The 27,688-nt window shown below is 50.9% G+C and overlaps 1 protein-coding gene across 4 annotated transcripts in view; it reads left to right on the top strand.

Moving 5' to 3' along the window:
- Positions 1-27,688, top strand: part of MYH11 (myosin heavy chain 11) — a 128,743-nt gene that overhangs the window by 89,315 nt on the left and 11,740 nt on the right. For all 4 annotated transcript variants that reach the window (XM_029219592.1, XM_029219595.1, XM_029219594.1 and 1 more), the window contains 24 exons: positions 167-319; positions 1,248-1,421; positions 2,398-2,571; positions 3,942-4,056; positions 6,740-6,933; positions 8,310-8,431; positions 8,555-8,624; positions 8,789-8,949; positions 10,328-10,436; positions 12,168-12,299; positions 12,391-12,597; positions 13,564-13,701; positions 14,787-14,910; positions 15,591-15,762; positions 17,269-17,481; positions 18,579-18,723; positions 21,693-21,899; positions 23,414-23,518; positions 23,607-23,759; positions 23,982-24,230; positions 25,762-25,974; positions 26,305-26,517; positions 26,734-26,895; positions 27,279-27,407. In XM_029219592.1, coding sequence (XP_029075425.1) covers positions 167-319; positions 1,248-1,421; positions 2,398-2,571; positions 3,942-4,056; positions 6,740-6,933; positions 8,310-8,431; positions 8,555-8,624; positions 8,789-8,949; positions 10,328-10,436; positions 12,168-12,299; positions 12,391-12,597; positions 13,564-13,701; positions 14,787-14,910; positions 15,591-15,762; positions 17,269-17,481; positions 18,579-18,723; positions 21,693-21,899; positions 23,414-23,518; positions 23,607-23,759; positions 23,982-24,230; positions 25,762-25,974; positions 26,305-26,517; positions 26,734-26,895; positions 27,279-27,407 — 3,834 coding nt within the window. The remainder of the gene's footprint in view (positions 1-166; positions 320-1,247; positions 1,422-2,397; positions 2,572-3,941; positions 4,057-6,739; positions 6,934-8,309; positions 8,432-8,554; positions 8,625-8,788; positions 8,950-10,327; positions 10,437-12,167; positions 12,300-12,390; positions 12,598-13,563; positions 13,702-14,786; positions 14,911-15,590; positions 15,763-17,268; positions 17,482-18,578; positions 18,724-21,692; positions 21,900-23,413; positions 23,519-23,606; positions 23,760-23,981; positions 24,231-25,761; positions 25,975-26,304; positions 26,518-26,733; positions 26,896-27,278; positions 27,408-27,688) is intronic.

Raw genomic sequence — 27,688 nt, 5'->3', positions numbered from 1 at the left:
TCCGCCCCTCATTGCTGGTTGTAGAGATGGTATAGTTTCCTTTTCTTTGTTTATTTTTTATGGACTGATTATAGGTAGAGGGAAAATAAAAATCCAGGGCCACCAGCCAGGCCCATGTAAAAACACAGCCCATTGGGAGTAACCATGTCCTCTCACCCCCCTGTAGGCAGACTTTGCAATAGAGGCTCTGGCCAAGGCCACTTATGAGCGCCTTTTCCGATGGATACTCTCCCGCGTGAACAAAGCCCTGGACAAGACTCACCGGCAAGGGGCTTCATTCCTGGGGATCCTGGACATCGCTGGATTTGAGATCTTTGAGGTACAGCTTGGCAGGCTCATGACAGACATGGTCTCGGTTCTCTGGAAATTAGCTTCCACTTGGAGAAATCACTATTTTGGAGAAAGGCAGGTGGCTACTATAGGGTGGGAGACTGTCTAGTTAAGGTTAAATCCTTGAGGGTGTAAGAGACAGAAATCCAATGGGGAATGTATTGGTTTCTGAAACTGAGGCCAGAGGTACAGCTGGATCCAACAGGCAGGACCTGAACTCCTGCCATCTCCCTCTCTCCGCCATCCTCCACCTTGGCTCTATTCTCAAGCAGGCTCTCCCCTCATGGTGGCAAGATGGCTGCCACCGCTCCAGACTGCCTCTCAGTTCCAACCATTTCCAATTCTTTCCAACAGTTCCACCCAAAGTCTTGGAATTGAGTCTTATTGACTCCTACCTGAGTTGGGCCACATGTCACCTCAGAGCCAAGCACTGTTTTTCGGGTCTTTCAGTACTTCATGGAATGTAACATGCCTCCTGGATCCCACTCCCATGGGTTGGAGGGAAGTTCTCAGTGAAAGGGAAGATGTTGAGATTGACAGATATTCCAGAACATATCTACTATGGAATTACTCCCTCTCTGAGCCTCAGTTTCCACATCTGCAAAATGGGGTGATGAAATACCTTACACGGTTATTCTATCCATAAATCATTGTGCAGATGGAGATAAGCATCCTTAAAACCACGTGTGTCCTTAAAACCATGTGACATGAGAATAAGTAACTTTTGCCAGCCCTCATGAACCCTGGGCAGCCTTCACTGGGGCCTGAGACCTCTCTGGGTGCTGAAATGGCACAGCAGGCTTGTGGAAAGTGTGTCCGGCATGGGGCTTTCTCCAGCACGGAGCTTCTCCGGGGCCCCAAGTCCTCTGACTTGTACCGCGATGCTCATGGGGCCTCCCCTGGTGTCATGTGCTCAGGTGAACTCGTTCGAGCAGCTGTGCATCAACTACACCAACGAGAAGCTGCAGCAGCTCTTCAACCACACGATGTTCGTGCTGGAGCAGGAGGAGTACCAGCGCGAGGGCATCGAATGGAACTTCATCGACTTCGGGCTGGACCTGCAGCCGTGCATCGAGCTCATCGAGCGGCCGGTAAGGCCCCACCTCACACTCGCACGCAGCCGGCACGCGGACCCTGCACACTCTCTGTGGGGCACGGCTTCCCCCCTCACTGAGTCCCAGAAGCCTGTAAACTGAATCTTTGTGAACTAAGTCACATTGTCCCTTGACTCACATTTTCATATCAACGGTATTTCCTTTTTTATTCCTCCCCTCTCCTCCCCTCCCCACCACGACCATCCCTCCCCTTCCCATCTCTCCCAGTCATTCATTCCCAAAGGCAAGGATCTTGGTTTTTTTCACTGACCCATTCCAAACTCCTAGAACCATGCACATAATAGGTACACAAGAAATAATTATTGAATGACCATTTACTGAGCACTTACTATGGGCTGGGCCCTCTCTTTAGGGGCTGGGGATGTAACAATGAATGAGATGGATGCAGTCCCTGCCCTCCTGGAAGAGCGGATAATGAAACCAAACAAAAGAAGCAACTAAAACCCCTGATAAGGCCAACGCAGAGAGTGGTTTAGGAGTGCCTGCTTTGGACAGAATAGTCAGGAAAGGCTTCTCTGATCTGAGTCCAAAAAGTGAAGGCCATTCCAGCAGAGCAAATGGCATGTGCAGATCTGGTGGTGCTCCTGACACCTTAGTTTAAAGTGTCTCAGCCACAGAGAAGCACTTTACTCAAAGGAACCCTTAGGTGAATTTATACGTAAAGGAATGCATTCCTTTGCTAGAACTCTTTGTGATGTTGTGTGTGTACTGCCCACAAGGGGGCAGCAGCAAGCATGTTCTGTTGGGGCTGGCCCTTCCCTAGTGCTGGTCCACTGGGCACATCATTCTTTGAGGATAGATTGGGGGAGCTGGGGTCGAGGGCATAAATCCACCTTTATATGTAGGTAGATACAGTAATGGAGCCTATGCGTGTGTTTGGGTGACCGGCTCTTCCTGGCAAGCCTGAGGTTTGGGCATCCTTGCTATGGTCTGCCCTGCTTGTCTTCCACAGAACAACCCTCCAGGTGTGCTGGCCCTGCTGGACGAGGAGTGCTGGTTCCCCAAAGCCACAGACAAGTCCTTTGTGGAGAAGTTGTGCTCGGAGCAGGGCAGCCACCCCAAGTTTCAGAAGCCCAAGCAACTCAAGGACAAAACTGAATTCTCTATCATCCACTATGCCGGGAAGGTACCAGCTGAATGTCCCAGGGGTCTCTCTGTCCCAGGGGATCCAGGCGGGATGCTCAGAGTAGGAGCAACTTGCGAATGGCAGAACCCAAAGACATCTGGTATAAATCAAATCCCAACCAAGTCTTATACATGATTTGTCTAAGCATCAGTAAGGGACAAGATATAGAGATATAACATATAATAGAAAGGCTAAGGTATATATAATACATGTATATTAGAGACATAGAATATATAATGTAGTGGAGAGGCTAATATATATGTTGTATGTTATATACATATATGAGATATATAATATAATATATTAGAGAGGCTACTGTATACAGCTATTATATTAGCCTCTCTAATATACTCCAACCTCGGTGGCCAGGCAATTCTTTCTTGTATAGACTCTAAATCCTTCCTGCTACAAGTTAAACCCAACAGGAAGGCCCAGCTGGAATGGGGTGCCCAATAAACCCACTTTTGAGTCCAACAGGAATCTCCTTTATCATGCCCTTGGGTTTGCCATTGCCAGCCTGTGCCACCCAGGGAAATCTGCGATGGCTGTCTTCTTCTTCCTCCTTCCTCCTTCCTCCTCCTCTGCCTCTGTCATCACTGTCATCATGTTATAGCTCATGATGTACAGGACCTTCTCCTATGGCTCCTGAGGGTCCTGGATAATGTAGAAAAGACATAGCTCAGCCTGACTTGAAGAATCTTAAGAGTATTTTATTGACTCCCCAGTATATTCACTGGGGACAAGCAATGCCCTAAACCAGGGATTGGCGAACTACAGCCCAGGTGCCAAACCCAGCCCACAGCCTATTTTTGTAAATAAAGTTTCATTGGCACACGGTTTAGCTCAGGCCTGGGCCATCACAGTTAAAACCCACATCCTGTAAGAGCCCACCAGAGCTATTTTACCAGTTCCTTCCATTTCATAGTCAAAATAATAAAATTTAAAAGAGGTCCCCAAATTTAATTTAAAAACCAGATTGTTGTCAAGCCTTCACTGGATGAGAGGGGAACTTTGGGTGTGAGGGGAGGGTATTCACCACCAGCAGAGCTCCACACCTTTTGGAAATCACAGGCATCGTGCTGGGCTCTGGAAAAGGGAGGCTGCCAGAGGAGGCTTACTAGGAGAAGGCAAGGATAGAGACGAAGCCTTCCTAGCAAAGGCTACCATGGCTGATGCCCTACTGTGCACAGAGCCCTTTAAAGTTCTGACCTATTGGTCTCTTCATTGATGTTTGCGGATCCCATCATGGCAACCACTAATGTTTCCTCTCTGACCTCGGAAGATCCGGGAGGGAAACAGGAGGACTGGAGCCCTGCCCTTAGTCCATAACTGAAGCAGGAGCACCTGACCGGTGGGGTGGTCCTTGGCAGGTGGACTACAATGCAAGCGCCTGGCTGACCAAGAATATGGACCCGCTGAATGACAATGTGACTTCCCTCCTCAATGCCTCCTCGGACAAGTTTGTGGCCGATCTGTGGAAGGACGGTAAGGCCCTGCCTGCTGAAGCAGGAGGACTGAACTCCCTCCAGCCCCTTCCAGCTGCCCCTGATTCCCACACCTGCTCCCAGGAGGGGCGGGCCTTTGTGCGGTGGGGGAGAGGGCAGTGTTGGCAGGTGCTAATGATGTCTGATTGACACATTCAACAAATTCCTGAGGCCCTCAACCCCACGCCTGGACCCCAGGGAGAAGGTCCTGAGTCAGGGCTCAGGCACTGATGGAGGAAATATCCTAGAAGGCATGTTGGGTCAGAAGGCCCCTCTGGAGTCAGAAAGGCTTAACTGAATTCTCTTCTCTGCCATGTACCAGCTGTGTGATCTTGGACAAGTCACTTGACTTCCTTAAGCTTCCCTGTCCTCATTGCTAAAGCCAGAAAAAAAAAAATAATCCCCTACCTCCCCTAAGATTATTGTGAGGGTGAAATGAGATCAGCGGGGCCAAGCTTGACCATGGATCAGGATCTCCTGGAAGGCTTGTTAAAACTCAGATGATCGCTGGGCCTCCTCACAGGGATGGGGCCTGAGAATTTGCATTTCTAACAAGTTCCTGGGTGGTGATGATGCTGCTGGTTTGGGGACCACACTTTGGTTCCCTTTAAGAATTAGAGAATAGATAATCCAGGTGAAGTACTTAGCATCTGCTGGCCCATAGTAGGGACTTAGTATATATCGGCTGCTGCAATGACTATTAGGGGTGGTGGGCTTTACTGCTTTTGTTCCTGGACCTCGGTGCCCACAGCAGATTTCACTCTTGACACACAGCCTGTGGGCCTAGGGCCTACAGGACTGGCTGCCCTTGCTTTAGGCATGGGGTTCAGTTCTGCCAACATTTCCTGGGTGTCAAGGCCCTGGGATGGGGTAACAGCATCTCAACCTGGGTCATACCTCACACCTAGGACTCATGATGAACTCAGCAAGTCCTTCCTTCAAGGAGCCACAGTCTTGTGGGAGAGGCAGACAAACAAAGACATTATTACATGAAGCCTAGTTGAGCACAAGGAGCAGAAATGGTGGGGTCCAATGCCAGTGGGGTTGAACCCCACAACACCATCAACCAACTGGATACAATTGACTATACCTGTAGTCTGTGTTGTCCAACAGCAGAACACATGTTCTCCTCAAGCTCATGTGGAACATTCACCAAGATGGACCACACTCTGGACCCTAAAACACACCTTAACAAATTGAAAAGAATAGAAATCATACAATGTCTGCTCTTAGACCACAGTGAAATTGAACTAGAAATAACAGAAAGAGGGCTTCCCTGGTGGTGCAGTGGTTGAGAGTCTGCCTGCCGATGCAGGGGACATGGGTTCGTGCCCCAGTCCAGGAGGATCCCACATGCCACGAAGCGGCTGGGCCCGTGAGCCATGGCCGCTGAGCCTGCACGTCCGGAGCCTGTGCTCTGCAATGGGAGAGGCCACAACAGTGAGAGGCCCGCGTACCACAAAAAAAATAACATAAAATAACAGAAAGATAACTGAAAAATCTGAAAATATGTGGAGGTTAAACAACACACTTCTAAATAACACAATGGGTCAAAGAACAAATTCCTTTGACCCATTGTGTTATTTAGAAGTGTGTTGTCATTTGTTAATTTTCTCAAGGGAAATTTTAAAATGTTGAACCAAATGAAAATGAAAACACTACTTATTAAAATTTGTGGGATGCAGCAAAAGCTGTGCTTTGAGGGAAATTTATAGCAATGCCAGGATTGGGCTTGGTATGTGCAGCACCTGCTGGGCCAGTGGGAGTCTCTCATTCCATTCTGAAAGAAAAAGAGTCTTGGTGGTGATAATAGTAATAATAATAATAATAATACCACCACCCACTCTTTGTTGCTTTGTTGAGCCCTTACCAAAGTGCCAGATTCCTATGTTGGAGTGTTTGCTATGCCTTCTACCCAGAATATTCCTTCTCTTGATATCTGCCTGACTACTTTCTGGTCTCTACTCAAAAATATCAGTTTATCAGAGAGACACCCCCATCATGCTAAGAGATCACCCCCATCACTCCCAACCCACCTTAACCCTGCTTTATCTTTCTAAGCACACCTTCACCACCCCAAATATTATATACCTACATGTGTGATCATTGTCTGCTCCTTCCATTAGAATATCCATAGAATATGAGCTAGGGTCAGGGGGACACAGGGTCTGTGTTTTGTTCACGTCTGTATGCCCAGGGCCTGACACACAGTAGGCTCTCAATAAATATTTGTTGGTGGATGAAGGATTGAAGGCAGGCAGGGAAGTAAGCACTTCGCATGCCTTATTCGCTTATTCCTGCCCTGGGAGGTAGATGCTGTCATCAACTCCATTTCATAGAAGGAGAAACTGAGGCACAAAATGACGCTAGGCCAAGGCAGTGGCAAAAGCAGGATTTACTCCCACGTCTCTGTGACAATGTCAGAGAGAATTTGTTCTTTCTGTCACTTAGGAGCTCTCGGGGTCTCAGAAATAGATAATATAGTACTTGGAAAGCAAAGCCCCCTGTGCCTCCATTTACCTGCCTCTAGAGGGAAGGTGTTGGCTGGCAGAGGAAAGAATGGGGAATGGTGCCCACAAGGGAGCAGGGGACCTGAGGTCTCAACCTTCCAGGCTGGTCCCCTGGCCTGCTGTGGAGGTTCAGGTTCCCTGGGTGGGCCGACATCACCCTTCATGTGCCCACAGTGGACCGCATCGTGGGCCTGGACCAGATGGCCAAGATGACGGAGAGCTCGCTGCCCAGCGCCTCCAAGACCAAGAAGGGCATGTTCCGCACCGTGGGGCAGCTCTACAAGGAGCAGCTGGGGAAGCTGATGACCACGCTGCGCAATACCACCCCCAACTTCGTGCGCTGCATCATCCCCAACCATGAGAAGAGGGTGAGGCTACCACCCGGCTCTTGGGGGGTCAGAAGGTCCCCCCGGGACATCATCAGGGTCTGTGGGGAAAGGGAAGGCAGACCGGGGTACAAGGGCTGGAGGAAAGCTTGACCACCACCCCACCACCCCGAGGGCTCCATCTGACATGGGTAAGAGGCGCTCATTTCCCAGCCTGGAGGCAAAAGAAGGCAAGGGAGGAAAGGAGAATGCACCCGGGGACCTTGAGCCCTGGAGTGGCTGCACAGGGTATCAGATCACTCATTCGTCCATTATTCCAGCTAATAATTACTGAGCTCCACTTGTGCCAGGAGCTGGGGATACGGTGCTGGATAAATTATTGTCCTTGCCTGCAGGTTTCTTATAATCTAGGGCAGGGGTGTTTAGCTGGGGGCAATTGTGTGCCCTCCCTCCCCTGCAGGGGAGATTTGGCCATGTCCGGAGACATTTTTAACGGGGAGGGGGCAGTTACTGGCATCCAGTGCATAGAAGCCAGGGATGCTGCTAAACATCCTTCAGTGTGCAGGGCAGTCCCCCACCACAGAGAATTATCCAGCCCAAGATGTCAGTATTGCTGAGGTTGTGGGAGAGGTAGACAGCTGATACCCATGATGTTATCTGGGTAAATTATGAGAACACCAAAGAGCTGGGGCTCCCACTTGAGACTGGGGGCTCCGAGAAAGCTTCTTAGAGAATGGGAAGTTGGTGATGCTGAGAGCAGCGTGGGAAGGGCACCCTAGGCAGAGGGACCAGAATAAGCAAAAGCGTGGAGGTGAGAAATGAAGGGTCTGGGCAAGGAAACGCTAGGTGGGTCATTTTGTGTTGACGTGTGATGGTGTGAGGCAGGGATTGGGAAAAGCTGAGGCTGGAATTGTGGGTGGGGCTAGATTGTGGAGTTCCTGTGGGTGGACCAGAGCTTGGCCTTCCTTCTGTAGGATGCCATCGGGGGCTTTTAAAAGCAGGGGTATGTCATGATCAGATTCACATTTTAGAAACCAAATAAGGGGATAAGAGAGTCAGGACAGGGTGGGACGATAGTATGAAGTTGTTGTGATCATTGGGACAGGAGAAGATGGGGGTGAGTAGATGGCAGTGACAATGGTAGTGGAGAGAAGTGTGTAGATGGGGAGATATTTGGGAGGTAGGAGTCATAGAACTGGTGATGGACAGGAAGTGAGGGAGGGAGAAGTGACGAGGAGGAAGCCCCAGGTGATGCTAGTGCCACCAAGTACGAGAGGTGACACCAGAACCCTCAGCTGAGCTCTCACCTGGTGCCCCGTGATCCCCCATGGCCTGGCGAGGTGGGTCACCAGGCCTGAGATTTGGGGCTTGCTGCTCCCCGCGGCCCCGGCGGCCCACTGCCCTTTGCGTCTTTGCAGTCCGGAAAGCTGGACGCCTTTCTGGTGCTGGAGCAGCTGCGGTGCAACGGGGTCTTGGAAGGCATCCGAATCTGCCGCCAGGGATTCCCTAACAGGATCGTCTTCCAGGAGTTCCGCCAACGGTGAGCCCACCGGGGCCGGGCATGGGTGGGGCAGCGGGTGGGACGGGGATAAGCAGGCTGGGTGGAGGGACAGACGGACGACAGAGATTCACTCGGTCGGTGACTCCTGCCCTGTGTCTCAAGCTATGAGATCCTGGCCGCAAACGCCATTCCCAAAGGCTTCATGGACGGGAAGCAGGCCTGCATTCTGATGGTGAGCCCAGCCCCAGCCCCACCCCAAATATCCAACTGCAGACCTCCCGGCCTCTGGTGGCACTTCCCGCAGCTGCTCCGGGTGGGACCCTCCTTAAACACACTTAGCCCCTGGCCAAGTGGCATAGCCGAGAACGGAAACTCTCATCCTCCTTCCTTCTGCAGATCAAAGCCCTAGAACTCGACCCCAACTTGTACAGGATTGGGCAGAGCAAAATCTTCTTCCGAACTGGCGTCCTGGCCCACCTAGAAGAGGAGCGGGACTTAAAGATCACCGACGTCATCATGGCTTTCCAGGCGATGTGTCGCGGCTACCTGGCCAGAAAGTAAAGACCCATGCACTATCGCCTCCCTGCAAACACAGACCAGAAATACAAAATTTCGCGGGCTTTCTGGCCTCATGTTCTGATTTTCTGATTCTAAGAGGCCATCTGCTCTAAGACGCATCATTGATTGAATGGCAGCCTTTCCTTGGGGGAGAGAAATGCTACCACTTTAAATATATGCACTAGTTATAAGGGCAGGGCAGGAAGGAGTTAAGACCATGGGCTCTGGAGAGTTAGACGTGGGTTCTCACCCTGGCTCCCCTACTTATTTGCTGAAGAACCTTGGGAAGGTTACTCTACCTCTGAGCCTCAGGAAAGTGAACATAATCATTCCTGCCTCATAAACTTCTTTTAATGAGGGGTCAATGAAATACTGCATGAAAAGGGTTGAGAACAGTGGCTGGCTATCATTTCAGAAATGTGAGAATATGATAAAGTGTCTGAGGAAAGAGTATTTGTGTCTATACCCCTATGTACAAGTGGGACTCGTAAGGCAAAGTCTTAGAAGTCCTGATGCCCCCTCTGTTTTGGGAATCCTGGGGGCTGGGTGAGGGCTGCAGTTCCTCCATGAAACTCACACCCCAAACAGGACACAGGGGCTGGCAGAGTAGCTCTTGTCCAGGGCATATGTCTTCAGGAGGTACGGACCATGCACTCATATGCAGAGCCCTGACTGTGTCAAGCTGATTCATTGTCAAGTAGACCCAGGATGGTCAAGGCCAAATCTGGGGAGCTCTTGGTCCAGGGACAGACCTAAACTGTTAACTTTCATAACTAAATTCTCTGTTGCCACCCCTCCCACCTCCAGACTAACTGGGGCAATTTTATTCTTCAAATTCACCCACATCCAAGATGGCAGCCGCAATGGCAGCCGCACAGAGGCGAGAGGATGGTGCTCACTGTTCTTTGGTTTCTCAAACCCAGTAGCCCTTAAGTAGGAAGAGTGCTGGTTCTGTGTCAGGTCTGGGATTTTAAATTATCTGAGGAAAGGATAGGTTTGTCAGACACTCAGCTTTGGGGAAGATGTGGCACAGCTGAGGGTGTAGGACACCCCTTAGGAATGGTGTAGCATAGATCAGTTTCCTAGGTGTTGTCAGGACCACAGATCTGAATGCAGGGCATTTTGTGAGCCTTGGGTCTTCCTTGTCCACTGAGAAAGGCTCTGGCCTCCAGATGGTATACTTTTGCTGATGCTCAGAGCTTCCTGGAGAATCTGGGCTGCAGAGAATGGGGGACGTCCTTGCACAAGTCACTAAATCACAAGCCAAAGAGAAGCATCCTGCCTTCGGGATGCCGCGGGGCGGGATGCCATGACAACACAGTGAGGTGTGTGTTGAGCCAAGCAGGTCTTCTCACAGCTCCCCTTCCCTCTCCCCAGGGCTTTTGCCAAGAGGCAGCAGCAGCTGACGGCCATGAAGGTGATTCAGAGGAACTGCGCTGCCTACCTCAAGCTGCGGAACTGGCAGTGGTGGCGGCTCTTCACCAAAGTGAGTGCCTCCTTCTCCCACCCCCCACCCCCCTCCCAGTCCTTGGTCTTCACTTGGACGCTGTCCATGTGGAACTGGAGGTGATTGACAGCAGGTGTGCAACTGAGGGCTCGAAACCGAACCTTGCCCTTTGGCGATTCTCCGGGCCTGAGAAAGGCCCCCTCTTTGGCACATGGGTTACAGCCATGACCTTAACCCAGATGCAGAGCATTTCCATCACCGCGAGGATCACCTATTGCGCCTTTAGAGCCCTACCCACGTCCCTCCATAGCCCCAGCAAGCACGAATCTGTTCTCCATTTCTATAATTTTGTCATCTCAAGGATGTTATATAAACGGGGTCCTTCAGTATGTCACCTTTTGAGATGGGCTTTTGTCACGAGGCATCATTCCCTGGAGATCCCTCCATCCAGCTTGCTGTGTATATCCATTGTTTGTTTCTCTGGGTACAACTTGGTCTTGCAGCATCGCTGGCTGTCATGAGCCAATTGTGCAAAGACTTGCTCTGTAGGGACAGACATGGCTTTCTCTTAGGTGCCCTTGAGTGTGTAAATGGGCACAAACCTTTTTCACTGAGCAGGTATGTATTGAGGAACTACTGTGCACCAGACACGTGCAAAGTGCTAGGGGTGCCCTGGCCTCATGAATAGTCTAGTCGAGTGGGGAAGCAGACGGGGTCAGCACAGGAACAATGCCCATGGCAGACTGGGGTCAGCGCAGGAAGGTAGCCACAGTGTGTCTGACAGGGGCTCCCCTAGTCCCAGTCAGGGCTTGAACACAGGAGTTAGGAGTCAGCTTGGTGAAGAGCAGTGAGGGGAAGCTGCTTTGGGAAATGTTCATCCCCACTGACCCAACTTCTAGAAAACTCTTCTCAGAAAACCATCTGAAATAAAGAAAATCAAGAATGAAGGGCATTCACTTACAAGAGCAAAATTTCCGTGCCCAGCCCTGGCAGACTGACTTACACCAGCTCATCCATCAATGGGATATTTTTCAACCATTAAAAATGATGGTTATCTAAAAATCAAGTTGTAAAGCTGATGGGACAGCATGGGGTGATAATTACCTTATAGCTTTTAGTAATAAAAGCAGCAAGTAGGGAATTCCCTGGCGGTCTAGTGGTTAGGGCTCCACGCCTTCACTGCCAGGCACCTGGGTTCAATCCCTGGTGGGTGAACTAAGATCCCACAAGCCGTGCGGCGCAGCCAAAAGAAAAAGCAGCGTGTAACACTGGGCAGCGTGATCTCAGGTATTTTTTTTTCATGTGTAGGACAATGCTGAGAATGGGAGGTAGGATGTAGGAGATTTTTCTTTCCTTTTCTCTCTGGAGGGAAACATATCAGTTTGTTGGCAGCAGTTCTCTCTCAGGATGGGACTAAATGGGGGTAGGGGAGACTTTCTCCTTTCACTTTGCACCTTTTCCCATTGCTCTAATTTAGGATTTTTCAATCTCAGCACTGCTGATATATTGGGATGGATAATTCTGTGTCGGGGGGCTGTCCTGAGCATTCTAGAATGTTGGGCAGCATCCCTGGCCTATATCCACTAGATGCCAGTAGCATTCCCCACCCCAGTTGTGACAGCTAAAACTGTCCCCAGAAATTTCCAAATATCCCGTTAGGATCTGAGAGTGGGTAAAATTGTCCTTTGCTGAGAACCACTGATTTATTTATTACGAGAGTGTTTCCCTTGTGCCACAAAAGCAAGTGACGGGCTGACCCTCTGTGTGCAGGTGAAGCCCCTGCTGCAGGTGACGAGGCAGGAGGAGGAGATGCAGGCCAAGGAGGATGAGCTGCAGAAGACCAAGGAGCGGCAGCAGAAGGCAGAAAGCGAGCTCAAGGAGCTGGGGCAGAAACACGCACAGGTACCAGGCCGGGAGCCTGGCCAGGGCTGTGGAGGGCAGGACGCCTGCTCCTGTGGGGCTCACGGGCCGTCTCCCCACCCTCTGCATGCAGCTGACTGAGGAGAAGAACCTGCTTCAGGAGCAGCTGCAGGCAGAGACGGAGCTGTACGCGGAGGCCGAGGAGATGCGGGTCCGGCTGGCAGCCAAGAAGCAGGAGCTGGAGGAGATCCTGCATGAGATGGAGGCCCGCCTGGAGGAGGAGGAAGACAGGGGCCAGCAGCTGCAGGCAGAACGGAAGAAGATGGCCCAGCAGATGCTGGTAAGGCACTGCAGGGGCAGCCCTCGGTGGGTACGAAATCCCTTGACCCTCACGGCAGGCCTGTGAGGTGCATCTGACGTTGTATGTCCCCTTTGGACAGAGAAAGAGACTAAGGCTCGGAGAGAAACCGCCATCTGCCCACACAGGTCTCCTTGGAAGCCTGCTCAGTTCTACTGCCCTGCCTTTCATGTGCAAACACCTTTCTTCCTAATAGCAACCCTGGATGAGGGGTAATTGTATCAGTAAGCTATTGTTGCAGAACCAAAACACTCCAAAACTTAGCAGCTTGGAAATAACAAACATTTATCTCACACAGTCGTGACTCTTGAGAGTGGCTTAGCTGGGTGATTCTGGCTTACAGCCCCGTACAAGGTTGCAGTCAGGATGTCAGCCTGGGCTGCAGCATCTGAAGGCTGGACTGGGGCTGGAGGACTCACTTGCACATGGCTCACTCACGCGACTGTAGGCAGGAGGCCTCCGTTCCTCACTATGTGGGCTTCTCCATAGGGCTGCTTGAGTGCCCTCACAACGTGGCGGCTGGCTTTCCCCAGATGGAGTGAATGAAGAGACAACAGGGAGGAAGGTGCAAAGCCTTTTATAGCCTAATCTCTGACTTATACACTCCATCACTTCCTCTTGGTATTATTTGTTAGAAGCAAGTCACTAAGTCCAGCTGACACTCAAGGGGAGGAGAATTAGGCTCCACCTCTTGAAGGGAAGAGTATCAAAGAATTTATGGACATATTTTTAAACTACCATGGTATCTACTATCCCCAGTTTACAGAGGAGGAGACTGAGGCTCCACAAAGAGAAGTGGTTTACCCAAACCTTTTCTTTGTGATGAAAGGAGATGGCAGAGCACTGCAGGGGGCCATCAGGCTAAGCCTCTGTATCCATGGGTCCCCAGAGCTCCGGGAGTGACTTTGTTTTAAGCAAGGCTGTGATTCTTTTCCTTCCCCCACAAAGGACCTGGAAGAACAGCTGGAGGAAGAGGAAGCTGCCAGGCAGAAGCTACAACTTGAGAAGGTCACGGCTGAGGCCAAGATCAAGAAACTGGAGGATGATATTCTGGTCATGGATGATCAGAACAATAAACTGTCAAAAGTGAGTGGGGTTGAGCGTTTTTGTTAAAATGACAGTCTCATGAGGGCTGAGGACTCCAGATGCCTTCCCTTTTTAGTCAGAGACAAGGTATTGAAGGCTGAGCAAGTAGTTACGTCCAGCATTGACGTGGCGGCCTTGTGACTGCCGTCTGGATGCAGGTGTGCCATGGATGGGGTCCCCGGTGGTCCCACCAGCACCAGGGCTGCCACGGAGCAAGTCTCAGAAACACCACAACCGATGGAACCCCCAAGTTGTACAAGGGTGGGAGGGCAATGTGCCTGGGATTCAGGGGCCCCTCTCACATTCTCACCGTCCATTTGCAGTTGGTAATAGGGGAACCAGCTGTCCTGGGACTGAAGGGTTTCTGGGATGTGGGACTTTCAGCCCCTAAGACGGAAATGTCCCAGTGTAAACCAGGATGACTAGGTCACCCTAGTCAGTAACCACTAAGCAGCCCCACAGAGGTGGACTACCTTTAGTCCTTTGAGCTGGGCACCGACTGCAAGCCAGTCCGTATCAGGTGCAGGGCACGCACAGTGGAGGAGGACCCTGTCCTCGTAGGGCTTATATCCTAGTGAGGCAGCAAGTAGATAATCATACAAGCAAACGTTAATTGCCGTTGTGATCAGGACTCTGAAGGAGGTGTTCACCATCTTATAAGACCAGAGCACTAGGGGATGGGGGGTGGGATTCAGGGGAGGCTTCCTGGAGGAAGTGACATTTAAGTGGAAACCTGAATAGTGAGAAGCAGTTAGAAGGAGAGGGGGTGGAGGCACATCCCAGGCAGATGGTCCCGTCTGTGCAAGAGCCCTGAGGCTGGGAGGAGCTGGCCTGTGGTAGGAAAGGAAAGAGGGGCCCCCTGGCTGGGACATGAAGTTGAGGGGTGGAGGGGCCTGAGATGAGGAGTAGTCAATCTTTGGAAATTATTATTGTTAAGGAACTTCTCTTTCCCCGTTGAAAACTCTAGGTTGCATTTGGTTATAATGTGGGCTTTCAACTGTTTATCTGGAAATTACTAACAGTGAAATGTAGACCCTGGAGAAAAGGAAAAAATGAATGATATTTCTTTTTCTTTCCCCCCAAAGGAGCGAAAACTCCTTGAAGAGAGGATTAGTGACTTAACAACAAATCTTGCAGAAGAGGAAGAAAAAGCCAAGAATCTTACCAAGCTGAAAAATAAGCACGAATCTATGATTTCAGAACTGGAAGGTAAAACGGCTACCCAGTGATATTTTTTTTTGTTTTTTAAAAAATTATATATATATTTATTTATGGCTGCATTGGGTCTTCCTTGCTGCGCGTGGGCTTTCTCTAGTTGCGGCGAGTGGAGGCTACTCTTCGTTGTGGTGCGCGGGCTTCTCATTGCGGTGGCTTCTCTTGTGGAGCATGGGCTCTAGGCACGCAGGCTTCAGTAGTTGTGGCTCGTGGGCTCTAGAGCGCAGGCTCAGTAGCTGTGGCACATGGGCTTAGTTGCTCAGCGGCATGTGGGATCTTCCTGGACCAGGGCTCGAACCCGTGTCCCCTGCATTGGCAGGTGGATTCTTAACCACCACGCCACCAGGGAAGTCCCCCAGTGATGTTTTGAGTGGACATTTTAAAAGTAGGAGTATCAGACAGGAAATTTGAGAACGGAAGATTATTGCAGGAAGGGGACAACCCTATCCAGCTGCCTGCTCACCCTTAGTGAACACACACGTTAATTCCAGAAGATGCTTGTCACCAGGACTGACTTTCCTTCCACAAGACAGTGGTGCCGGCGGGACAGTTACCAGTGGGGGGGATGTGTGAGTGTGAATTTCCTCCATGTGAAATGCCTGAGCAGAAAGGCTCGTCCTCCAGGGGTCTCTCTGGTAGTGTCCACCTCCTGAGGGGCCCTGGCTTTGTTGTAGTGCGGCTGAAGAAGGAGGAGAAGAGCCGGCAGGAGCTGGAGAAGCTGAAGAGGAAGCTGGAGGGCGAGGCCAGCGACTTCCACGAGCAGATAGCCGACCTGCAGGCGCAGATCGCTGAGCTCAAGATGCAGCTGGCCAAGAAGGAGGAGGAGCTGCAGGCAGCCCTGGGCAGGTAGCGAGGCTGGCGGGGCAGGTCCAGTGTGTGCTGGTGCCCTGAGGGCCACTGCCTATCTGCGGGGGCCTCGGTCTTCCTCCTCCTCCTCCAGGCAGGCCTCCATCTCATGCTAGGTGGCCCAGGCCAGGCCTCCCGGGTGCCTCCCAGTCCTGCTGCCACCTTCAGAACTTTGCCTTTGAATTTCTTCTCTTCCCTCCAAACTCATCCTCTCTTCTCCCACTGTGTCTGCCTCTTGGGTGCCCAGCCTTTGTCGTCTACACCCCAGCTCTGGATTTCTGGTTGTGCACGGAGTCTGTTCTGTTGGCACTGCAAACACCACGGGTCTGAGGCTGAGAGGACCCTCCTGTCCCCCGCCCCCTCCTTCTGAGGTCCTTCTTTTTGCGAATGTGTCTCCTCCCTAGCTTTTACCCTCCTTCTTGTCCCACGCACAGCGTGCAGCAGTCCTCAGAGTCTGCCCGTCCCCTGAGGTGTGTCCCACACCCTTTCCTCTGTGCTCCCTTCTCCCAGCTCTGAGCTGGATTCACTCTAACGGCTTCCCCCCGGGGGTATTACAGCAGCAACAACTAATGGGTATTAGCCTGCTCGCCGTATGCTAAGTTCTGCTCAAGCAGGGTCTTTGCAGACACTTGGCCAGGTATGCGGCTGTTACCTCCATTCACTGAGGAGGAAGCTGAGCCAGGGGAGGTGAAGGGACATGTGACAGTCACCCAGCTTTTGAGAGACAGGCTGGGATCCATTCTCTGATTGATCCCCTGGCCAGCTCTCCCTCAGCCCGTTTGTACCATGTGACAGTGCGAGGGTGATGGGCCGCCTCGTGCCTTCCCTCCTGAGGACCCCTTTCCATCCATCGTGGGCAAAACCAGAGGCAGCTCCACAGTGGTCAGGAGGGAGCTCCCTTCTGTGCCATTCAGACAAGGCTCCCCATGTCCCACACTGACCCCCAGTCACTGCCTCCCCCGGTTTTAACATCCCCCCCCCGCCCCACCCCCAAGCAGTGCCTGGCTAAGAGCTTTGCATGTAGCAGAACTCAGACGCTGAGCAGATGGAAGAAAGAATAAACCAGTAGTTGCCAGGGAGGAATAATTGTCTAACATTCAGAAAGCATCTATTAGGCTCCTAATGTAGACAAGGCACCTTGCTAGTCTGGGACAGTGCTTTGTATTGTCTATGTCTCTCTGTCTCTGCCTCTCTCTCTCTCTCTCTCGCTCACACACACACACACGCACGCACACGCACACGTGCAGCATGACCTGTTTTTTTTTTTTTTTTTATGACCTGTTTTTTTACATCAGCCCTTGGAAACCACGTTTCTGCATAAGCCTCCAAACCGTCCAGCATGGCAAGAAGTGGTCTGTTGTATCTCGGGACATGAGCGAAACATGTTTTGATATGTATGGAACCCAAATGGCTGGTTCCATAAAGCCATTTTTGGCCACATTGTGGGATGGATAGCAGGGGGCTCAGGACCCCAGGGTCTTAATTCTGGGGATCTGTCCCCGGCAGGCTTGATGATGAAATCGCTCAAAAGAACAACGCCCTGAAGAAGATCCGGGAGCTGGAGGGTCACATCTCAGACCTCCAGGAGGACCTGGACTCAGAACGGGCCGCGAGGAGCAAAGCTGAGAAGCAGAAGCGGGACCTCGGGGAGGAGCTGGAGGCGCTGAAGACGGAGCTGGAGGACACGCTAGACAGCACGGCCACGCAACAGGAGCTTAGGTGAGGGGCCCCCGCCCCACTGGCCCGCCACGCTGATGCGACGGTGGAGAGGGGCAAACCCGAGCAGATCCTGGGTCATGGGGCTCCTCAGGCCCTACGTTTATCGGCCTGATTGTATTTTGCTTTAATATAAGCATGCTTATTTTTAATCTTATTTTGCATCGCAGTCAGAGGATATACTCAATTAGAGAATGATTTGAAAACTGTAGGAAAGTAGATACCAAAAGCATCACCCCCAGTCCCGTCACAGTTAACATTTGGGGGCATTTCATTCCTGTCTTTTCCTGTGTGTGTTAAATTTTCAAAATAATATTAGATTGGTCTCTGATTAAAGAGTCACTGCAGGCTAACAGCCAACAACAACCAAAAAACACAAAAACAAAACCCACCGTAAGAACAGGTCACCTGCCAGATAATGAAAGTTACTGCCTGACTTTAGTGAAACTACATCGCTTATTCATTCAACAAATACACAAATGTGCTTTGAGTGCACCCCGTATCAAGCGCTAACATGGAGATTTATTTCCCACATTTTGGGTTTTGTGCGACATCACTTACCTGGGCCTAGAAGCCAGCACAATGTTCTTCTCCATTCCCACTGGCCCAGTGCAATGGCTCAGAGCATGGGCACAGAGTCAGACTGGGTTCAAATTCTCGCCCTGTCACACAATGGTTTCAACAGCTTGGGCAAGCTGCTTACTCTTTCTTAGCTTTAGTTTCCTCATCTATAAAATAGAAATGATGATATTCTTGCCTCTTAGGGTCACTCTGAATATTATATGAGATGAACTTAGGTCAGGGCCTGGCATATTGTGCATGCTCAGTAAATAAGAGCTAATGTTAATATTTACGGTACAGTTTGCAATTCACTTTGCATTCTTCCAACAATATCATATGCTGTATTTTGTGTATTTGTTTGCCAGCCCTGGGAGATTCTGGGCAGGTAGCATGCTCCTCGTTTTGAGGAAATTCCAGGTCCAGAGAGGTTAGGTGACTCCCCCAGGGTCACCCGGGAGAGCGCTTGTTCTTCTGCACAGTACTGTCTGAGGTGAACCGCTGTCTCCTCCACCGCCAGCCACTGTATTCTTCCTGTCCAGGGCCAAGAGGGAGCAGGAGGTGTCGATGCTGAAGAAGGCCCTGGACGAGGAGACTCGGTCCCACGAGGCCCAGGTGCAGGAGATGAGGCAGAAGCACACACAGGCCGTGGAGGAGCTCAATGAGCAGCTGGAGCAGTTCAAGAGGGTGAGTTGCGATGCTTTTTTTGTGACAACAAAACATCAAGAACGATATGTCAGCAGCTTCAAATAACTACATATCAGTGTCTATACTGAGACCAATAACAAGCTACAACAATTCGAATGAGAGTGATGGCAGCCAGCATTTATTAAGTGCTTACTGTATATTCTGATTAATCTTTACAACCACCCACTGGGATAGGTACAATGAAGCTCATTTTACACATGAAGGAACTGAGGTCCAGAGCACCTAGAGGTCACACAGCTAGTCAGCGAGCGTCCAAGCAGTCTGGCTCTGGACCCACTTCTTAGCCTCTCCAGGGTAGGGTCTACTATACACTGCTCTTATGGATAAGCAAAGTTTAGCAAAACTTCTGGGAAGGTAACAACACTGAGAACCTTCTAGCCATCTTCATTTCTCTGCAGATCAGAAGAAGACTATCATTATTTGATTTGAGTAGCAAGACAGCTCTCCCTGGTGTAGTTTTTTTTTTTTTTTAATTAATTAATTTATTTTGGCTGTGTTGGGTTTTCGTTGCTGTGCGCGGGCTTTCTCTAGTTGCGGCAACCAGGGGCTACTCTTCGTTGCGGTGCGTGGGCTTCTCATTAGGGTGGCTTCTCTTGTTGCAGAGCATGGGCTTTAGGCTCATGGGCTCTAAAGCGCAGGCTCAGTAGTTGTGGTGCACGGGTTTAGTTGCTCCATGGCATGTGGGATCTTCCCGGACCAGGGCTCCAACACGTGTCCCCTGCATTGGCAGGCAGATTCTTAACCAGTGCACCACCAGGGAAGTCCGCTGGTGTAGTTTGAGAATGGCTAGATCTACTCTTTCTTTCTCCCATGGTTGGCTACTTGGGGTATATGGGACTTGAGACAGTTAAATAGCTCTACTCTGAATGCTTCATATCGGGAACTTTCTCTCCCTTTGGAGAATTTCCTTGTATTTCATTCCCAGGAGGGAATTTTTTTAGCTTACGACATCCTGCCAGGTTGCTTCCCTAAGAGTCTGAATTATACCATCCTCAGCGCTACGGCTTCCCCCCTGCACTTTCTAGATTAAATGGCTGTTGCGTTACCTAAAAGTTGTTGGAGTTTGCATTTGTTTCTATCGCCAATCAAAGTAAATGTTCTTCTATGAGCTGGTTCACCACCGGTTCTATCAGAATCTCAGAATTTTCCCGTACATTTAAACAACGCCAGCAATCCCTCATACGGCACTGTTTATATGCCACTGTTCCAAAGTTTTACGGACACTGACTCATTTAATTTCACTCGTGACCTTTGCTAAAATGCAAATCTCCAGGCCCCACGCTGAAACGTGCTGTGCCAGACTGAACACCCCTCATGCTCCAAATGGAGAAAAGGACGCCTGCTCATGTCCCCTTGTCACTTGTCACATGGGGTCTGAATATGAGTCTTCAGCATTTTGTCCGTTCTTTACGTGTTGGATAAATAAGACCTTTGCTAATTTTATCTACAACATGTATTTCCCCTTTTAATTGTCTTCCCTTTTTTATGTTCAGAAGTTATTTTTTATTGTGATAGAATCTGAACCCAAATGGGCTCTTCCCACCTTCTGAAATAGTAAGGCCTCCAGACAGTGGTAAGGTGTATGTGTCCCTCTTACTCTGTGTTTGGAAGAGTGGGGCCTGGAAAGGTAACTGACCAGCGCCGAGCCAGGTGGCTGTCAGAGGTGAGCAGGGGCTGGAAACCACACCCCGGATTCACAGCCTGGCCTCTTTGGAAAGACTCAGTTGTTCACACCACCAGCAGACAGCATCCACGTCTGACCTGTATAAGAAAGAAGAGGCTGGAATGCCTGTCCACCATCTCAGGGGCGTTGAAAAAGAGGACTATTTGACCTCTAGCAACTTTTCAGATTGTTGGGAAAAACTTGTAACATCATTCCTATCTTGAATCCCCTTACATGTGTATAGTGTTGCCACCATTCTGGGAAAAAGGTTTTTGGGGAGCCCAGATCCCGTGAGGTCCCCCAGGGTCCTTGCTCATCAATCTGCACTGGTACCCTAAGAGGCTCTTTGTCCCTGTCTGAGGTCCCAGCAGCTCTTAGTCACACCTGGAGCAGAGGAATGGCTTCTGAGGCTGCCTGGACACTGCACAGCACCTTCCTGGGGGCTGAGGGTGAGCCCACTGTTGCTTCCTCTGCTCTTGGGACCCACACTTCTCTCTTGCTTCTTTCCTCCTCCCTACAGCCCTGGGAGAAGGCCCCTCCCTTCTTCTGCTTTTTCCAAAAATACTTTTTTTCTTGGAGAAACTCATGCACCTACATGAGCTAGTTAGATAAAATAACTTTCTCTAAACTTTCACAGAAATGGCAGTGTACGTTCAATGATAAATCTGATGGACAATAGGGAATGGTGGGGACTGGGGCCAAGTGGAGTGTGATTGCCCTATTTACAGGGCTGGCTGCTATGTAGATCCAGCTGATTGTTACCTTGGAGGAAGGCAAGGCCTCTGTTTCCAGATCTTTAGTTTGTTTTTTTGAAAGTCAGACTTACAGAGGTACATGCAGCAAAATTCACCAATTTTAAATGTATAGTTCAATAATTTTGACAAATGTATTCATTAGTGTAACCACCACCTAGCCATGAAATAGAACATTTGATTTTTAAAAAGAGAAGCTGGGAATCCAGATTTTTATGTGGTATTTCTTAATTAAAATGTTAAAAGGTACTGCATGGATTAAACAGGACAGGATGGCAGGGTTGATGCAGCCCAGGGGATGCCAGTTTGCAACCTCTGAGATTTAGGAAAATGGAATCCAAAAAGTTTTACTGGTGATTGTGTGTTCTTCACTGTGCCGTGTCCCTCCCCTGAGGCGGGGGGGCACAAGTCCCCGGACTTACTGAGGGAGGGGAAAGGAAAGAGAAAGATCCCCTAACAGCACAGGTCCCTATCTTAAATGCTCACCCAGCCACGGCTGTAACACCGTCCCTCCCCTCTGCCTCTCTGGCCAGGCCAAGGCCAACCTGGACAAGAACAAGCAGGCGCTGGAGAAAGAGAACGCAGACCTGGCTGGAGAGCTGCGTGTCCTGAGCCAAGCCAAGCAGGAGGTGGAGTACAAGAAGAAGAAGCTGGAGGTGCAGCTGCAGGAGCTGCAGTCCAAGTGCAGCGATGGGGAACGGGCCCGGGCCGAGCTCAATGACAAGGTCCACAAACTGCAGGTGAGGCAGGCTTTGCTGGGACCGACCCTTGAGGAATGAGGCTCTTCCGGCTAACAAAGCCTCTCTCGTGGCAAAGCAAGTCCGTTTCCTCTAGTTACATTCCTTGGGGAGATGAGATGGTCGCCCTATTCAATTTAATCTTTAAAAACTCTCTTCCACTCATTCAGTGAGTATTTATTGAGCGCCTGCTGTATGCCAGGCACCATGTTTAATCCTGAGATACAAGAGCAAGGAAGCAGACAGACACTGTCCCTGCCCCAGGAGAACTCCAGACTAGTGGAGGGTAAGACGTTAATAACCACATAAATGAATGTAAAATGATGCTGGAAAGCAGAGGCACATAATGTAATAAGTGTAAATAATATGGGTGCCTGGGCTGCAGGAGGAGGGGGTCAGGAAAGGCCTCCCTAAGAAAGATGTATAGTCTGACAGGTAAGAAGTCTATCTACTTATAGGCAGAGGGAGCAGCATGTGTAAAGGCCCGGCAGCAAGTGGGAAATTAGAAGAGATCACGTAAGGCCAGTAGAGCTAGATGCCGAATGGAAGGGGAAATGTGGCACAAAATAGGATTGGAGAGGTAGGTTGTGGCCGGAGGACACAGGGCCTTCAAGGCCCCATTATATGTATGTTGGTCTTTACTCTGAGTGATGGGAAACCACTGATGGGTTTTAAGCTGAAGAATGACATGGTCTGGATTTCTTTGGTCTTAATTAGCTTTGAATAGACATTTGGCCTGCCCTGCCATTCGTGGGATATGGCCCCACTTCTGATAAAGATTTAATGCACCTAGAGCCTGGGATGAGGGTGTAGGGCAGCGTTAAGTATGAATTTTTCCACATGCAGTTGGGCACAGGGGTTTTGCTATCCTAATACAAGCAACGTCCTAAGGAGTGGAGTCAAGATCATTTATATCCTTACTGTAAATGGGAAGAGGACAGATGGTGTGCAGGTATCTCCAAAAGGACTTGCTCAGAGATACCAGCTCCTGGAGTAAAAGGCAGAGAAAAGTTAGAAGGCTTTTACCTTTAGTGTCTGCGTCTTTGGTTTTGCCACAAGGGTCAGTGAAAGGGCAAAGAGCAGGGGTGAAGAAGAGGGGTGGTAGGGACAGGACCCTTGGAAGTGGAAGTGCCACCTGCAGTCTCTTCCCCCACTTTAGGGAGTGAGTGAGCCCAGAACATTGTTCAGTGTCTGGAGCCTCAGACCTGCTGCTTCATCTCTGCCAACCTTGGCAAGGATCCAGGATCCATTTAGAGGGATCAGGACCCAGTCAGCACAGTCTAACTACAGTCTAACAGGGCTCTAACAGGGTCCTAGAACCAGAGTCTACAGCCAGAGACTGCAACTTGTACGTGATGTGCTTCCCTGGGGGGCCATGGAGTGACCATGACCAGGCCCCCTAGCTCATGGGTATTTTGCAGTGGATACCCCAAGGCCTATCACCGAGTACAGAGGGCTCCTCTTAATGAGGATCCTGTTCTAGAGGTTCCGACTAACCAGTCTCTCGGCACCCTCAGAATGAAGTTGAGAGTGTCACGGGGCTGCTCAACGAGGCAGAGGGGAAGGCCATCAAACTGGCCAAGGACGTGGCATCCCTTGGGTCCCAGCTCCAGGACACCCAGGTGGGTATCGTGCCACATCAGCCAGAGGCACCTGGGGTACGACCTTCCTGGGGGTGGGCCCCTAGACTTCCATGTGTCCTTTCCATAGGAGCTGCTTCAAGAAGAAACCCGGCAGAAGCTCAATGTGTCCACCAAGCTGCGCCAGCTGGAGGATGAGAAGAACAGCCTACAGGACCAGCTGGATGAGGAGATGGAGGCCAAGCAGAACCTGGAGCGCCACATCTCCACTCTGAACATCCAGGTGCCCCTGCATGTCCTTGCTTTTCTGGGCCTGAGCCCTTAAGGGTAGATCAGTGGCTCCGATGTGACTGTGGTAGAATGGTGGCGCCATTTTGATTGGCTCGCCGGCTCCCCCTGCTGTTGAGTTCCTTCAATGAGTCGGTGGTCTTTGCTTCTCAGGGGCGCAGGGATGGGAATCCCTCACCACCCTCCTCTCACCCCACCCTGGACACTGCCATTTCAGCTCTCCGATTCGAAGAAGAAACTGCAGGACTTTGCCAGCACCGTGGAATCCCTGGAAGAGGGCAAGAAGAGGTTCCAGAAGGAAACTGAAGGCCTCACCCAGCAGTACGAAGAGAAGGCAGCTGCTTATGACAAACTGGAAAAGACCAAGAACAGGCTTCAGCAAGAGCTGGACGACCTGGTCGTTGACTTGGACAACCAGCGGCAACTGGTGTCCAACCTGGAAAAGAAGCAGAAGAAGTTTGATCAGGTAGGGGCTGGAGGGCCTTCCACTCTGCTCAGGGACCCTGGCTGGGGGGAATCGGGTCTGCAAAGTATCCAGTGTGGCTGCTGCGTGTGTGTCAGCATCCCATCCAGGCTTTGCTGGATGCGATGGAAGCCTAGCCTGCTCTGTGTGAAACAGTAGTTAGGGCTTCTTGGTCAGAGGGAGGAGAGTGGCAAAGCCTCAGTGACTGTGACTTTCCGGGTCCCACCACCATAAGGGCCATCTAGAAACCCAGTCATGCCTTGGGTTCTAGCCCCGATAAGGAACGAGGTTTACTGATTTTATTACTAAGCGAGTGTTTACTGAGTGCCTGCTGAGATTTCCAAGTAATCTAAAGTATCTACCCTTGAAATACCACTGTTCCCTAACATTTCATCACAGAGAGTCTTGAGCACACAGCAAAGCGGAAAGCACTATACCGTGAACACCTGTACACCACCACCTGGCTTCAATCATTAATGCTTCACCACGCAGACTTTATCACACACTATTTATAAGGGTGTATTGCATCTGTCATTTGTATCTTTTGGATGCATTTCAAAGCAAATTACAGACATCTGTACATCTCCCCTTGATACCTCAGCATTGCATATAAGAACGAGGGTTCATTTTTTAAAGTATTTTTTCTTCCCTTGAATACATACAATGAAATGTGTAAATCTTAAGCATACACTCACTGAGTTCTGATAAATGCATACACCTGTATGACCCAAACCCCTAAATACCAACTTTTAAAATATGTTACTCAGATTTAGTAAATATGATTTGGTTTACAAGTGACTTGGGATTTATTCCAAAAATCAGTTTTGGGATTGTACTTTGGGATTCTTCCCTCTTCTACCAGCCATCCCTTCCCTGTGCTGACAGCTTGTCCTCATTGCTTCTAATCTGCGGTTTCATTACCTGGCCCAGGGTCTGAGGCTGCTTTATTATTTTCCTGTCGCAAACAGTGGAGAGTTTTTGTGTTGACTGCTGTTTGGGAGTCCCTGTTACTTGCCTTTGTGGAATTCTGGCAGTCTGGGTTTTGGATGTTACGGCGTATACTGCTCTCTCTTTCTAAAGCTGAGATTAACGTCAGTATGGTGTGTTCTTGGAACTGCTTCTCCAGGCAGAGGGGGAACTATGTGCAGATCCATCCACCACTCACCATTGCCCTACCGCGGCTCATAGGCTACTCTTGTGAGCGAGCAACTGTGGCCATGAAACAAAAGAATAATTGGACTCTGGGAGGATTAAATGTCACCCTGACCTCGGTCGCAGCACGTTCTAACCAACATGGGCAGCGTCAGTGACTTCCAAGCACAGAGATTCAGCGGATGCTGGCTCTGCAGAAGGTTGACCTCGAAGTCGGGGAGCAGTCTTATTATAAACTGTTTGCTTAGACACCTGGCTTCCTTACACCTGCACCAGGACAAGTTCAGCCGGACACAAGGCTTCTTCCCCATATTTGCAGTTCAATGCAGCCGACCCTCGGGCATGCCTAGAGCTCACCTCTGGGTCTTCTGCTGTGTTGCAGTTGTTGGCTGAGGAGAAAAACATCTCTTCCAAATATGCGGATGAAAGGGACAGAGCCGAGGCAGAAGCCAGGGAAAAGGAAACCAAGGCCCTGTCGCTGGCACGGGCCCTTGAGGAGGCCTTAGAAGCCAAAGAGGAGCTTGAGAGGACCAACAAAATGCTCAAAGCTGAGATGGAGGATCTGGTTAGCTCCAAGGACGACGTGGGCAAGAACGTAAGTGGCTCTTCATCATCTTTGCTTGTCTACGTTTCACCCACCCACTCTCTGTGCTATTTATCAGTCCACGGGGGAAGGAGGGGGCTCCATGCCTCCTTCATGCTAAGCAATACTCAGGAATTGGAAGGAGTCCCTCGGGCTGATGCAAAGAAGGGGCCTGGTTGACAACTGCATTTGGGGGTGGGTTCTGAGTCAAGGGTTCCGAGAGGATGGCTCTGGACTCCTGGTCATGCATCTTGAGGGTGGCAAAAGCCATCTCCCTGACCTTGATGAGCTGTCCCTGGGGGCTGCCCGACCATCTTCATGACGTCAACCCTTACGTAAAAGGTCCATGAGCTGGAGAAGTCCAAGCGAGCCCTGGAAACCCAGATGGAGGAGATGAAGACCCAGCTGGAAGAGCTCGAGGATGAGCTGCAGGCGACAGAAGATGCCAAGCTGAGGCTGGAGGTCAACATGCAGGCCCTGAAGGGCCAGTTCGAGCGGGATCTCCAGGCCCGGGATGAGCAGAATGAAGAAAAGAGGAGGCAGCTCCAGAGGCAGGTAATCTGTGAGGAGGAAGGAAAGGGGGGAAGGGGAGGTGGGGCGACCTGCTTCCTTCCTCCCACCTCCACTTCCTGGCTTCATGGAGACTCTGATCTCTCACCTTTGACCTGGGGATGAGAAACCCACCTTGTAGGTGGTTGTGCAAACCTGGGCGCTGGGAAGGGATCCTAGGGGCGGCCTTGCCCGGCAGCGCACGTCTCTCTCCTTGCTCAGCTTCACGAGTACGAGACGGAACTGGAAGACGAGAGAAAGCAACGTGCCCTGGCGGTGGCGGCCAAGAAGAAGCTGGAAGGGGACCTGAAGGACCTGGAGCTGCAGGCCGACTCGGCCATCAAGGGGAGAGAGGAAGCCATCAAGCAGCTGCGAAAACTGCAGGTGGGTGATGCCCCGAGGGCCGGGCACGCGGGGGAAGCCAGGTCAGCAGCAGTGGGAGGACACAGGCCTCCCTCTGTCGCCAGTGCCTGGTCACCTGGTGCTTTTCCATCACCCTTTAGCTTTGGGGGCTGTTTCCTGCCCTGGGGAAACATCGGGGGGGGGGCAACATCAGGCATTTGGCTGCGGCCCCCAGATCTCAGCACCACTTCTTAGGTCTGCGGAGCCCATCCAGAACCGTGCCCCAGGCAGCCACCTGGCCACGTGAGGCTGAGGCCTCTGCGGTCAATCGTGGGAAATCCTAGGGTCGGCACAGAAAGGTAATTTGGGCAGCAGGACTCGGTGAGTAAGGACCTCTTAGCTGGTCCCGCCTGTTGACCACGCAGGCTCAGATGAAGGACTTCCAGAGAGAACTGGAAGACGCCCGCACATCCCGGGATGAGATCTTTGCCACGGCCAAAGAGAATGAGAAGAAGGCCAAGAGCTTGGAGGCAGACCTCATGCAGCTACAGGAGGTAAAGGCTTCTTCTTGCTGCGAGAGCCCTGATAGAGATGCCGTGATAGCAGCCCCGGGCACCCCCAGCTTGTGCACCCTCGTCCAGCATTCCACACGGGTGGGCCCCATAGCGAGGGTGGGGAAAGACACAGGGTTTCCTCCCTGATGGATCTGCAGGCCTCCCCCTGAGCTCAGAGGAGGCCGAGCCATTTTAGAGACGGCTGGGGGCCAGGTGACAGGGACAGGGTGGATTCTCGGGTGGGCTCAGCCCTTTCCGGGCAGACAGCAGGTTTCCTTGCT

Source organism: Monodon monoceros, unplaced genomic scaffold (genome assembly GCF_005190385.1).
Source record: "Monodon monoceros isolate NGI ecotype Baffin Bay Population unplaced genomic scaffold, NGI_Narwhal_1 Super_Scaffold_13, whole genome shotgun sequence".
Classification (NCBI taxonomy): domain Eukaryota; kingdom Metazoa; phylum Chordata; class Mammalia; order Artiodactyla; family Monodontidae; genus Monodon; species Monodon monoceros.
Note: the sequence above shows the minus strand (reverse complement) of the source record. Positions and strands in the feature narration are given on the sequence as shown.